At 51.6% G+C, this 12655-nt stretch overlaps 3 protein-coding genes across 3 annotated transcripts; 2 read left to right on the top strand and 1 right to left on the bottom strand.

The window, feature by feature from the left end:
• Positions 1 to 387: 387 nt before the first annotated feature.
• Positions 388 to 2397, bottom strand: PV07_05993 (uncharacterized protein; the record flags this gene model as incomplete). Its single annotated transcript, XM_016392931.1, has 6 exons — positions 388 to 615; positions 711 to 856; positions 920 to 1041; positions 1095 to 1189; positions 1274 to 2031; positions 2097 to 2397. 6 exons carry the CDS (start codon positions 2395 to 2397, stop codon positions 388 to 390), a joined length of 1650 nt encoding a protein of 549 aa, XP_016250450.1.
• A 1098-nt stretch (positions 2398 to 3495) lies between these two features.
• Positions 3496 to 6546, top strand: PV07_05992 (uncharacterized protein; the record flags this gene model as incomplete). The annotated part of the gene is made up of 7 exons (XM_016392930.1): positions 3496 to 3578; positions 3665 to 3751; positions 3808 to 4125; positions 4177 to 4453; positions 4502 to 4671; positions 4721 to 4947; positions 5004 to 6546. 7 exons carry the CDS (start codon positions 3496 to 3498, stop codon positions 5792 to 5794), a joined length of 1953 nt encoding a protein of 650 aa, XP_016250449.1. The 3' UTR covers positions 5795 to 6546.
• Positions 6547 to 9945: 3399 nt separating this feature from the next.
• Positions 9946 to 11012, top strand: PV07_05991 (uncharacterized protein; the record flags this gene model as incomplete). The annotated part of the gene is made up of 2 exons (XM_016392929.1): positions 9946 to 10689; positions 10746 to 11012. 2 exons carry the CDS (start codon positions 9946 to 9948, stop codon positions 11010 to 11012), a joined length of 1011 nt encoding a protein of 336 aa, XP_016250448.1.
• Positions 11013 to 12655: the final 1643 nt, after the last annotated feature.

Genomic DNA, 12655 nt, shown 5'->3' with positions numbered 1-12655 from the left:
CAGTAAATAAGTATGAGACGTAGCTTCATTCCAGAGACGTCAATCAGTGTCTTTCTCTTGCCTTATCGAATAGTCGTGATCGAGGCGATGGCTTGGGTCCAAGATTTTCGTCCCAACCCACCTGGCAAGTACGACGACAAGCCCTTGTCGAGACGGGACCAACAATATCCAAGGCATTTTGTTTCTCCGTGAGTGTTGAAAGGTCTTTGACAAAACTAGATCGTCAAAAGCCCAAGGACAAATGCTCCTAACCACGGCTAGGATGCTATGCGCATAAGGAGGATCGAAGTGAGCGCCACGGCAGGAACACAGGAAATTCAGCTTCCGCCTTACTTCAAGGACCATGTATCTATGCTACGCTTGATATCACCCCTGCACTCCTACCTCTCACAACCTCGCTTTCGCATTCTCCTTCCCCTCCCCCTTTCCCGGCAGCCTCTGGATATCCGGATGATCGGCCCCAAACAGCGTCTTCTTCAACAACGCTTTGGGGACCTTGAAACTCGCCGTCTGCTCCAACGCCGGCACAACTCTCAAAAGCGTGGGAAGCTTGTAGTAGGAGAGCTTATCCTTAAGGTCGTGTCTGAGTTCTGGCAAGGAGAGGGAGGTTTGACCCTGCAGACTCATCATGTTGGACCGTCAGTTTCCGAACGAATGGATGTTGCGGACAGGATCTAAAAGTTGGTTGGACACCGTTCGAGCGGACTCACCTCTTTCAAGACCACTGCGGCGGCCAAGCGCTGACCCATGTCGTCGTCGACGACGCCCACGACAATGGCATCCTCGACTTTGGGATGGTCGAGGATGGCGCGCTCGATATCGAGTGCTGAGATCTTGTACCCGCCGCTTTTGATGACTTTTGCCCGTCTCACGTCAGTTTCAGATCCCTGTCACGCCTGCTGGAGGAAGGAGGACTCACTATCGACCGACTTGCGCCCTTTGAGAAAGTATATATCGTTGACTTTCTCCGCCACATCGCCGGTTCTGAAGTAACCGTCCTGCGTGAGAGCGTTTCTGGTACCGTCGACATCGTTGATGTACCTGGTCGGAAGCCTCAGCAGTGATAAGAATGGAGCCGTCAAGGTTTTGCTCACTTTGAGAACATGAATGGCGATCGAACAAAGACCTCCCCGTGATCGCCGTGCTCGAGGTATGTTTCCACCCCTGGATTCTTGACGCCGACCGAACCCTGGCAGTGGGGATCAGCATTAGGCTCCACTGGCAGCGCCAGAGTCTCTGAGCATTCGAGCAAACGAGAGGTACTTGCCGGAACAAACGGCGTCGTCTTGAGATTCAAAAACGGGTTGCCAAACTCGGTCCCACCGTATCTCTCCAAAATGTGTCGCCCAGTAAGTGCCTTCCACTTCATCGCCGCACGCACCGGCAACGCCGCCGATCCACAGTGATACTGCTCAACGGCGCAGAGCGCATCCAGGTAGCCTTTCCTCTCCGCGTCGTCGCTCTTGGCCAGAACGTCGTCCCAGTGCTTGAGCAGTCGCACGAAAATGGTGGGCACTGCGGAGAGACTTGTAACGCCGCCTTGACGGATTCGCTCCCACGTCGTCGCGGCGTCGAACTTGGGATGCGTGAATTCGATACAGCCGCCACCCAGGACGGTGGGGATCGTGTTGAGCATCAGACCGGTCCCGTGGTGGGTGGGGAGCGTCTGCAGGACGGTAAATCCCTCTTTGACGCCGTTCTTCCAGATCTGCTGACAGGCGACCAGGGTCAGATTGTATCTTCGGTACGCAACTCCTTTGGAAGGACCGGTACTCCCGGAGGTGAAGATGATGAGGGCAGGCTTGCTTTGGTCTAAGGGTTTGTTTGAGCTGAAGAGCATGGATTGGACGGACAGTGTGGAGGGATTGTCATTGATGCAGCCGTGCAAGTTGATGGCGAGGTAGCCTTTACGCATTCGAGTTCGCCCAGCGATGCCACTTGCCAGCTTCACGTGCTCGGGTGAACAGACGGTGGCATGAGCCTGGGCTGTTGCCGCCGCATGGAGCAATTCTTCGGACGAGACGTGTGGACCTATACAGGGGGAGGTCGTTCAGCTACTGTCGGATGTCACGCTCGCCAGGTCAGGTCGAACGTACTTTGTGGGACTGCAATGGCGTCCAGGCCCAACACTGCAAAGAACACCACCGTAAACTCATAGCCCCTTGCCACAATCAATATGCTGACTTCCTCTTCCTCTCGCAGCATCTGCAGCGACCCGGCCGCCAGGTGGTTCCGGATATGGTTCCTGGTGCGCACGACGTCGAGCAACAATTCGCGATAACTTTTGCAGTAGCTGCCGTAAGGGTCACGAAACGGCGGTCGTGTCGCCGTTGTTGTTCGCCAGGTAGAATATTCTGTGGAACATGAAGTCGTGGGGAAGGACGTTGGGACCTTCATGGTACGGGACCATGTCGGTGCGGTCGAAGGTCGCGGCGCTCAATTGACGACTGGGTCTTGGGCCTTCCATCTTCATCTTCTCTGTGCGGCGGTGTGTTTCGCAGCTGAAGTTTGGCGGGACCGGGCGGATTCAATGCGGTTTTGCAGAGGTCTAGTGCTCAGCACAAGACGAATATCAGCTCGACCACTCCTACCGGTTGACTTAAGGCCTTTTAACGAGGCGTGATGCCGATAATGGACATGCTTTTCTCTTCTGAACGTCGGCTCTTAGGAGAATCATCCGTCCGTGAATGGGTGACTGGACCGTGTACAAGCAGACCCGCCTCGACTACGGGCCCAGCTCTTTTACCTAGGCACGGCAGCAGCATAGATGGCGACAATACTGGCCTTTTCCGCGGTGAGAAATCTTAGCCTTGGTTCTGGGAAGTATTCAAAGAGGGTAGCCTAATGTACCACCTTCCTAGTCCGTTAGGGAAATCTCTCGGCATTCCATCCAATGACCGACACAGACTCATTCTCCCCGAACTCCACTTTTGCCGTAGACTCGGGAAATGAGCCAGTCGTAATTCAGCACCAGATTCTGGTGGAAAGGAATTCTATTCTACACTGCGAGGGACATGCCGCACGCCATTGATGCCTATATCTACAGACACGAGAGACCTTCTTGTACGGGGCAAGAATAGATCGAACAGGACACAGAGAACAGAAAAAAAAAGGAATTCCAATATCTCTTTTTATGCGCGTTGATGTGTTTATTTTATAGTCGTTTCAGGCTGTCCAACAATGCGCTTTATGTCCGTATGAAGGTGATTTATGCTGAATAATTCGCGATGCAATAGACTCCTTCTCAGAGCCGGTATATATTTCCCCCTTCGACAAGTCGGGCCCCAGCGACGGAAGGCTGAGATTGTGGCGGCAGATCCTCGGTTTTTGTCCTCGCTTGGCACCTTAACCTGCAAGCCCGCTTCGTACTTTCTCCATCTTCGTAACAGCATCAGCCGTAGAGAGCCATTGTACATTGATACATCACCCACCACGATCCGACCAGGGTCCATTACGTGGTTTCTGATGGCGATATGAATGATCAATTTGCAATCCATGAGGAACCCCCCTCAAAGTCTCGCCGTCGCATTCTTGCTTGCGCGTCATGCCGGCGACTCAAAAGTCGTTGCGAGTATAATGTGCGATTCAATGCCTGCCGCCGATGTCACAAATTGAGGTCAGAACCAGCTTCATTCGTCTTCTTCAATCTTCTGAACCATACCAGGATCACTTGTTCACTCGAAGAAGAAGGTCAGCGCGTGACAACGGCCGAAGTCACCAACGACAACAACAAATCAGAGGATCATGACAGGTACTCTGCTCGTGTTCTGGTGCCATCCGAAGCCGACGTAACTGAACCCCGGTTAGGCTGGCTAGATTAGAGTCATCGGTGACGGAAACGAAACATTCGGTCGAAACAATCTTGAGCTTCCTGCAAGAGCACTTCAAAGACCCATCCGAGCTGCTCAGCCGCTCCTCCTCCGGCCAGAATGCACACAAGCCAGCAAGAAACGATCCCGAATGTGCACCTCTGACAGGCGTACAGGACAACCTCAACAAGTCCGGCCCCATTTTGATGGTCAGACAATATCGCTCGAGCATGCGTAGGCTGTACAAAGAAGCAGATCGCGATATCATTACACAGCAGATCTTGCCGCAAGAAGTCACAGAGAGACTGCTCTCAAAGTACAAACCCATCTTTTCCTGTATCAGCAATGACTGATCAGACCATGCTAGTTTTATGAGCCGCCTAGGCCATATCCTACAAATCACGCAAGACGAAGACATGACGACCGGGACTCCTGTTCGACAGAGCTCACCATTGCTCTACGCCGTGTGCTGCCTCAATGGCCTGCGCTTCTGCGACCAGCCCAATTTGATCAACACACGCCACCATAGGCAGCTTTATGAAGCAGTTAGAGACATGCTTGGCCAGGTCGTTCTCGCTAGCCCTTTGCCGGTACCAGAGCTATACGCTTTGCTCATTATGTCAACGTTCGAAGCTGCCCCAAGAGTGTGTCTTTTACGTCTTGACTTGATATCGCTGACTAACCCCTTACAGCCTGCATTCGAGTACATTGAAAGCTGGCTTCTGAGTGGAATTTGTGCAAAGCAAGCTATATCAAGCATAGATTTTGCTCAAATACTGGCCAATCTGACATTGGGAAGACACCAAAGCAAAGACAGGAAGTATCTATCCTTGTGGAACAACATTTGCCTTATCAACCTCAGGTCTTGAAACATCATACGTTGAGCTCCAACAATAAGCTGACCATTGCAGATTTGCTGTTGGAACGGGTAAACCGACTTCGATTCCATCAGAGTATTTGCAACACTGTCAGGCAATCCTGAACCATCCCGAAGCTTCCACCGAAGATAGGATAACACTCGCAGAAATACTACTCCTATCTGTATTGTGCCAAAAACCCAGATCCTCGTTGCTGCTTGATCGAGGCGGCAAATCTCAAGACCTAGAGGCATGGGAGCAGAAATGGGCACATCTACTGGGTTCGTATCCGGTTGATTGCGCTGAATACAGCAGCTTATATTATTGCCTCTACCAGATTTGCCTAATGCGACATTCCTCCGGTTCTGTCGCGAATTTGCATATCTCGTGTTGGCAATGCACACACTCGAAAGACATCGTGCCGCAAATGCGCAAGAAGGCTTGGAAAAGCCTACCGGTGAAAGAACCGGTATCATTTCGAATTCCGACACGGGCCATCGGGATATGCTTCTGGACACTTTTCAGAGCTACATACTGGACCACGCTCTTTCGATGGCCCGTGTATTTCTGAGCATGTCGACGTCCTTTGTGGAAGAACTTCCAAAGTTTCATTATATTTGCATCGCTTACTGCGTGCTTGTCCTGGTGGAATGCAGCGAACGTGTGCGCTCCGAGTTGCAGGAAGACATCATACAGGTCATTGATGATGTCTACAAGCATTTCTCTCGAGCTACAGATGAGCTCCCCGCCGCCATAAGCGTTGCTGTAGAGAATGCCAGGCTTGGCCAAAAACATAGCAGGTCCTCGAAACAGACCGAGCACCTTATTCCAACAGGTTCTCTGGCGCCCTTCTCCACAGCAGACCTAGGTCCAGGCAACATTTCTAAAGAAAGTCGAGAACAGTTTTCCGATCATCCATTAGACGGACGAACTTGCCCCGGTTCCCAAAGTTCAACTTCTATCCATGGAACCCTCCACCGTTCAGAAAGCAACACATATCCGTATCCCAACATGGACGGGCTCGATGATAACCTGACATTTCCTGCCCTTCCGGCTGTCGAAGATTTCTTTGAAAGTTGGATGATGGATGAGGGCAATGAGTATTCGGAGTACACCCTCCCTGACTGAGCGATATTTCGATAGCGCTAACGTACCTCAACGCACGCAGCAGTCAGTTCGTGCCTGCTCATTCGACGGATCCGAAAGACTCTTCTGCTGGCCAAAACATCCATATTCCGGCTATACAAAACTTCAGACCGCTGGCAGCGAAAAATATTGCAGGGATACCTCCTTGGCTTCTACTCAGCCGACCACCGCAGACAGCCCCTAGTAAAAAGGCGCCTACGGCAAAGAACCGTCGATTCCGGGGCAGATTCTTTTTGAAACGCTGCAGCAACTTTACGTCCGAGGCAAGCCCAAAATAGACGCTAGTCAGCACCGTTGTTGGGATTTCCTTAAAACCCAATACGTCACTTGTCCAGACTTGTCCTCCAGCCTGAAATCCAAGGAAGACCAGGGGAACAAGGACCATCATTGACTCGGAATCCTCGTTAGCGCCTGGTACAGCCTTTGCCTGCACAAGTACGGCAGCAATCCCCAGGCAGAGTCCTTGCACCAAGAAGGATATCGCCAGCATTCCTCGACTCCTCGGTCTATAATGCCGGCTCGCGGAGAAAACGAAGCAGCCCGTAACGAAGGACAAGATTGCTATCAGTGAGCGGAGCCAGCCATAAGGCTTCGAGGCCGGGAGTCCTGCTGCGGCGAGTCCAAGAAAAATGGTGTTGCCTGCAAGCCAGTATCAGCCTCGAAATATCTCTAGGATGCTTTCTTTGGAGAACGGCCTAATTTTGAGGGAAAAGACGAACCGGTCTGCATGCACCCAAAACAACTCCAGGCATTGAAAGTTCCACTGTCACACAAGCCGGACAAGAAGCTACACAGCAACAGAAGGATGTCGCCGTGCTTTGCGCGCACGTCTTCTCTCGAATACTTGATAAGCCAAGACCGCTTCGAGGCTGCCACGCCCGCGGGAGCGTCGTTCTCGAGATCACTTTCCGTAACCGTGTGATTTCGAGGCATGCTGATCGACTTGAGATACTACTTCAGTCCAGGATGAAGTAGAACAATCAAAGCCTGCTGGAAATGCTGTCCAGAAGCATTTTGACTGACTTCCACAAGCGTGGAGTAGTGGCAACTTGCAAGGCTTGGCCCGACGCAGACCGGCGGAGGTCGATGGACTCGGCCGAGGGCCAATGGCTGGGCGCTGTCAAGGGCTTCGCACCTTGCGATCCCCGGTCGCGGCCGGTGAACATAACCCACATTCATATCTCATCTCGAATCTGAAAATGGGGGTCCGAGGTTCCGTCAACAGGAGACGAACAACGACAGCGATATCAATTAGATACGCGGGATAGGAGGATTCTAGCGCTATTTCTTATATTAGATCCGCAACCTACAGGTAGACGGCGAATCAGGCGGTAGCATTAGTTTCCGTCTCTAACTCCTACGCCCCACTCCTATATTCCTAGCGGCTCGCAACACTTGAACTACTCTGTTAGATGGTGAGCAGATACAGCGGTGATATCTAGTAGCCCGAATAACAATGGCCACACCATCCGCAGTCCTTGTCACACAATGCCCAATCCAAATCGTTCGGAAAGGCATCATGATAGCCAATGCCACCCCAGCTGTTCGATGACGACTGTTTCTTCCCCTTGCGTCGACTTTTGACCTCTCCTGCCCTCACAAAAGCGATGGGCATATGACGAAGTGCCTTTTCAGGCTCCTGCTATTTGTGAGCGGGTTACCATTGACAGCAGAGGCGTGCGGCCTACCTGTACTTGGTCCAATCTCTCGGTAGGGACCGATGTTTGGTTCTGCAAAGCGACAATGGCGCTGCTAATGTTGTCGACTTCTTCTCTTGTCAATTGCAAGTGAGCCTTTGGAGGCTCTGCAGATGTCTCGTTCCTGTGTCCCTGGCCTCCATATCTGACGCGGGCTTTTGTCTTCGTGTTGCTGTTGCTTGCTAGGTCGACAATACGATAAGGCCCCTTGCCCCTTTGCTTGCCGCTGGCCTGGGGATCATAAGCGGGAGTTCTCGATCGTCTTAGCCTTTTGTCGGTCTCTGCGCGGAGAGCCAGCCAGCCTTGCGCGGTCAGTCGGAGAGAATATGCTTTATACAACGCCGGCAGGTACTCGACACCTCCTGCAGCGTAGATCAGGAGGTCTGCCGGCAGAGGTCTTCCCTGGAAGGGCGAACCGTGTAGGTTTGCATTGCCCAACCATGAGCGAGGGACCGACAGTTTTACCTCCAGCCAATCTTGGATATCTTCAGATGGTAGTCCGCTGTCCTGCTCCACACACTTCCTCAGACTAGCTAAATTTCGACCCGATCGGCCATTCTGGAAATACTCCATCATCTGCAGGTCCACCACCCCTTCCACGAGGACATTGTAAAGACTAAACAGTGCGTCTGCGTCATTGCGGACGTCGAAAAAGATTTTCTGGATGGACGACGACTCTAGTAAAGTTCTCAGGGAAATCCCTCGAAACGAAATATTGAATGCCGCGTGTTTCAAAGTGAACACGTCGACAATAAGGTTTCCTGTAGTGGCAGAACGAGGATTTGGAGAAGGTCCAGCGTCCCGAATCGTCCCAGCTTGTCACCTTCCGCGTCAATGTAAAGCGATGGGAGATCACTGCCGATACCGATACCGCCGATCTCGTTTAAAAAACATCGCAGAGCATCCTGGTTGTCAATCCAGTAGCAAGCCATGTCGGTGATCAGAGAGGGCGGAGGGCAATAACGTGCTGGACGATAACGTGCTCATTGAGCAGGGCAACAGTAATTCCTGGCTCGACCCTTCCCTCAGTCTCTTTTCTATCAGATCGTTGTATTGGCGGCAGTGCTGTAATACATGTGAGACTACCCCGCGTTGGGCACGGATTCTGGTGAATGTGACAAGTCAGCATTGGATTTCGCGCAGCTGCCCGGAGTTCAAGTAGATGACATAATATATCGTATACAGCCGCAGGGAGGAAAGTGATAGTCCCCTCTAGGTGAGCGCAGTCTCTCGGTGCTCCCTTGCCAAAGCCTTTTTGCTTCTCGCCCCACCTTATCGTGAAGCAGGTCTACCGGTGTTCACGCTGATTGCCTCGTCGAAGCTGTCCACGCAAAAATCTGGGGCTAGACAAGGCTGTACGGAGAAAGGAGATTGAGCGGCGGACCGTTCGTTCGGAGAGATCTCATTATTGGTACTATACAAACAAAACAATAATCCATCATCCAGAACAGTATTCGCCTCCCCAAGTGAGCCTCGATTCCAATATCGCTCAGAATGCTGCCCTCTTTTCCAGATTTCCTGTCACATTATCGACCAAGAGTCCCGCCGCAAAACACCTGCAAATGCCGCAGTGTTGCAGAGAAGACCTTTCTGCGCAACAGGTTCTGGACGATCTCGGATATGACCGGCGAAAGTATTGCTCAATCTGCCGTATATTCGCGATAGAGGGCGTCTATCGCGCTTCACCAACGTGATATAAGTTTGATTGGAACAGGAACTCGTCTGTTCGGATCCCTTTTGTGCGGTCAGAGCTGCAGACTTGATCACTGCATCGCGGGGCAGTCGAGTTGTTCTGAAGCAGGTGGGACTGTAGACAAGAAAACAAGCAAGGGTGAATCTCGCGAAAGAGGTCGGTGCTGCGAGCCCGTCATGCTGTCCGAGGGGTGTGAACCGAATGTATTTACCCCGCTGATTTAAATAACGGCTCTGTTCTGGCTGCTTCAAGGTGTTGCTTAACCAAAGCCCCTGAAGGCGCTACCTAAGCTCGACCTATCCTAGAATAACTTAGGGCGAAATAGGCGCTCACGATCTGACTCCCGATAATTCTGGAGGCCATTGCTCTTCACGACGAATCGAAGGTAGATCGTCTTTTGAAATTAGCTGTCATTTAAACTGGTGTGATAAATACGTTTGATGCAACACTCGGCATTGAGCCGCGAATGGGTGTCTGATTGATACAGAATCTAACAGAGACTGATTTCGCTCCGACTTCAAGAATGGTTTCAGATCACGCGCTTGCAGACGCTCGACTGGCCACATGGCCGGTGCCTGTTGAAACCGAGCTTCTAAGCGCCGGGTCGCATCCAGTGAGTATGTTAGGCCATGTGGCCGAGTGACTGCTTCTGGCCGTGACAATAGGTTTCCTAGCTCAAAGAAAGACATCTTCGTAGTTCAGCTTTATGTCGAGAGTTGTCGAGGCTAACTACTCTTCCCAAGATGGCTCAACCTTCTCTCGCACCTCAGCCGAAGCCATGGGAGACACTTTCTCCTCACCAGGAAGCGATGATCGAAGCATGCAAGGCTGGTCAGATCTTTGAGCTAAATAACTTGTTCGACGAACACCATGTCAAGGAAGGATCCGAGCCTATTTCTTCTTACCAAGCAAAACAAGAAGGCGCACCCGCGACTGATCTGCTATTTAAGGCAGCCATTTCTCATGGGCAACAGTCAATCGTCCGATGGCTGCACTCAATGTATCCGACATACGACTTTCATAATCCTTGCATCGTCAGGGCGCTGGGGGCAACGCGAAACGTTGACATGCTCAAGTTAATCCACTCCTACTACCCTCGAATTGTCAGCTACTCATTCGATGACCACAGGACGTCTATGATGAGCTTGGCTATTGCACAGGGGCCGGAGAATGGACCCTTCATTCACTTTCTTCTGGATCACGGAGCAATATCCATGAACGATGGCGGATACCTCGTCCATGGCGGAGCCGAATTGTGCCCCGCCATCGAATACAATCAGCCGATAGATGTCATCAAGAAAATGATCCCGAAGACTCGGTTTCTGATATCCCCGCTGCTTATGGCAATTGATCACAAGCGTGCGGACGCAGTCGAGGTACTCTTAGCCGAAGACCATGCCAGGAGGAGACAAGTTGGGATGGAGGATTATTTGCAAGAGCCGCTGAAGGCTGCGCAGAAAACAAACGACAAGGATACTATCGCCGTGGTAGAGCGCTTCATATACACAAGGTGGAGCAGCAAGATGCGAAAGATGCTGCAAAGAAATTACGAGCCTCGAAGAAATGGTGGCAGTTCGGCACAGGAGCGAAGCGCGAAGATAACACAGGAGGCCCGGAGTCCAGCAACTTCAACCGGCCAGGCAGGTCAAGCTGGTGGAGCTCGCTGTCAAAGAGTGGAAATGAAGGAAAGTCTGGAGATGTCAGTCGGCAGGAGAGGAAGGAGATGGAGCCCTACGACTCTTCCACGGACGAGGAAAGCGAGCCAGAACTCGGAGAAAAGGCATCGACGCCCCCAAAGAAGCTAGGCTGAAACGGCAAGTCAAGGTGCCCGTCAACACGAAGTTCTCATTATCTGGCAACAGTATCCGCCTTCGTGGGTGAGGAGAACACGCAGCCCGCTATACATTGTTCAAGCCCTTGGATCACGCCAGCAACCACATCACGACCTGTGGGATTGTTTTTGTGGTCGAAAATAGTTTTCATTGGCGCTGATTGGCAGTTTCGACTGTCAAGCTGCTGGAGTTTACTCTGATGAGTCTGAATTTGAATGTGCTCTACCCTTTCGTTACTGGGTATTTTATGGAGGAGCACCATGGCAATACGTGGCCATCAATCGTTGATTCATTTCCCCTTTTTTGACCCGCACACCTCCTCGTCCTTAGTCTCCCGTGCGAGACCTCATCCAGGCGACCGCGCGCTTCGGTGACACAAGGACGGGCGCTCTGATGTTTCTGTCAGGCTGCTCCACGGCCGACAATCCGGTGTCGCAGCTCGGCGACGAATGCATCCACCTGGCCGCGGCTTACCACTTGGTCGGTAACACGAGCTCGAAGGTCGTTCACATGATTTCAACCTTGTATAACCTGGCGTTCTGACTGCCAAAGATATGCAGATAAAGGGTGTAAAGGAGCCTTGGCCGACATGCTGACCCATTCCTCGGCGAGTGTCAGAGCAGTTGTCGTGGTCCACCATCCTTCGTATTTATTTTCTCTGACAATTCCACTCTGTATTGCGTCCTCTTGTTTGATAGCATCCATTGTATATGTTAGAATCAGATTGTCTGAAATTAGTCCCGCCAAAGCTCGCCAGACGACAAAAGCATCGCAGCTACAGAAACTCAAGACTTGGCTAGTGAACTCCACTTCAGCTTGTTCGCTCGGCATGGCTTCAAGATCAGAGCATAGCTTGCCCATTGTCACAGGAATGGATCAGCCGATTGCGGCGGCTTTATTAGACTCCAATCCTGACGTGATATCCCGGAACTCTGGACCAGATCCCACGACAGTTATCGCACGCGACGATGCCCGATTGATTTTCGGAACAGTTTTGACAACCTTCACAGGCTCTATAGCAAAAGCTGAGGCAAATTTTAAAGCCCCTTGCGACAGGCTCAAAGAACGGAAAGCAGCTGCGTTGGACTGGCTGCAGCCAAGTGTCAGCGTGTGTCCACCTCTGGTCAAGTGGGAAGACAAGACCTGCGAGTGGCTTCTTGTGCATCCATGCTACATTGAATGGACAGCGTCAGGCTATTCCTCTCCGCTCTGGATCCATGGTATACCAGGTTAGTCGTCATGAAGAGATGTACGAGTCACTATACTTACTACTATTCAGGATGCGGGAAGACGGTACAAGCGAATTATGTTATAAACAACGCATTTACGCCTAGCGATGTACCAGGTGGGATTTTCGCTCACTTCTTCCAAAAACCCACATCTAGCGCCTCATCGACCCCATCCACATTAGTGAGCTCGATCTTAGCTCGTATATTCAGAAATCCCTCACTGCATAGCAGTCCCGCGCTATTGAACGGCCTAGAAATGATCACTGGCCTTGCATCCCGCTTCAACACCAGTGGAGAGTGCGCTTTCAAACCTCTTTGGAACATTTTGAAGTCAGCCATAGCGCATATTCAGAACTACGCCTTGGTTGTTGATGGCCTCGACGAGTGCAGTA

Source organism: Cladophialophora immunda (genome assembly GCF_000835495.1).
Source record: "Cladophialophora immunda strain CBS 83496 unplaced genomic scaffold supercont1.3, whole genome shotgun sequence".
NCBI lineage: Eukaryota > Fungi > Ascomycota > Eurotiomycetes > Chaetothyriales > Herpotrichiellaceae > Cladophialophora > Cladophialophora immunda.
Note: the sequence above shows the minus strand (reverse complement) of the source record. Positions and strands in the feature narration are given on the sequence as shown.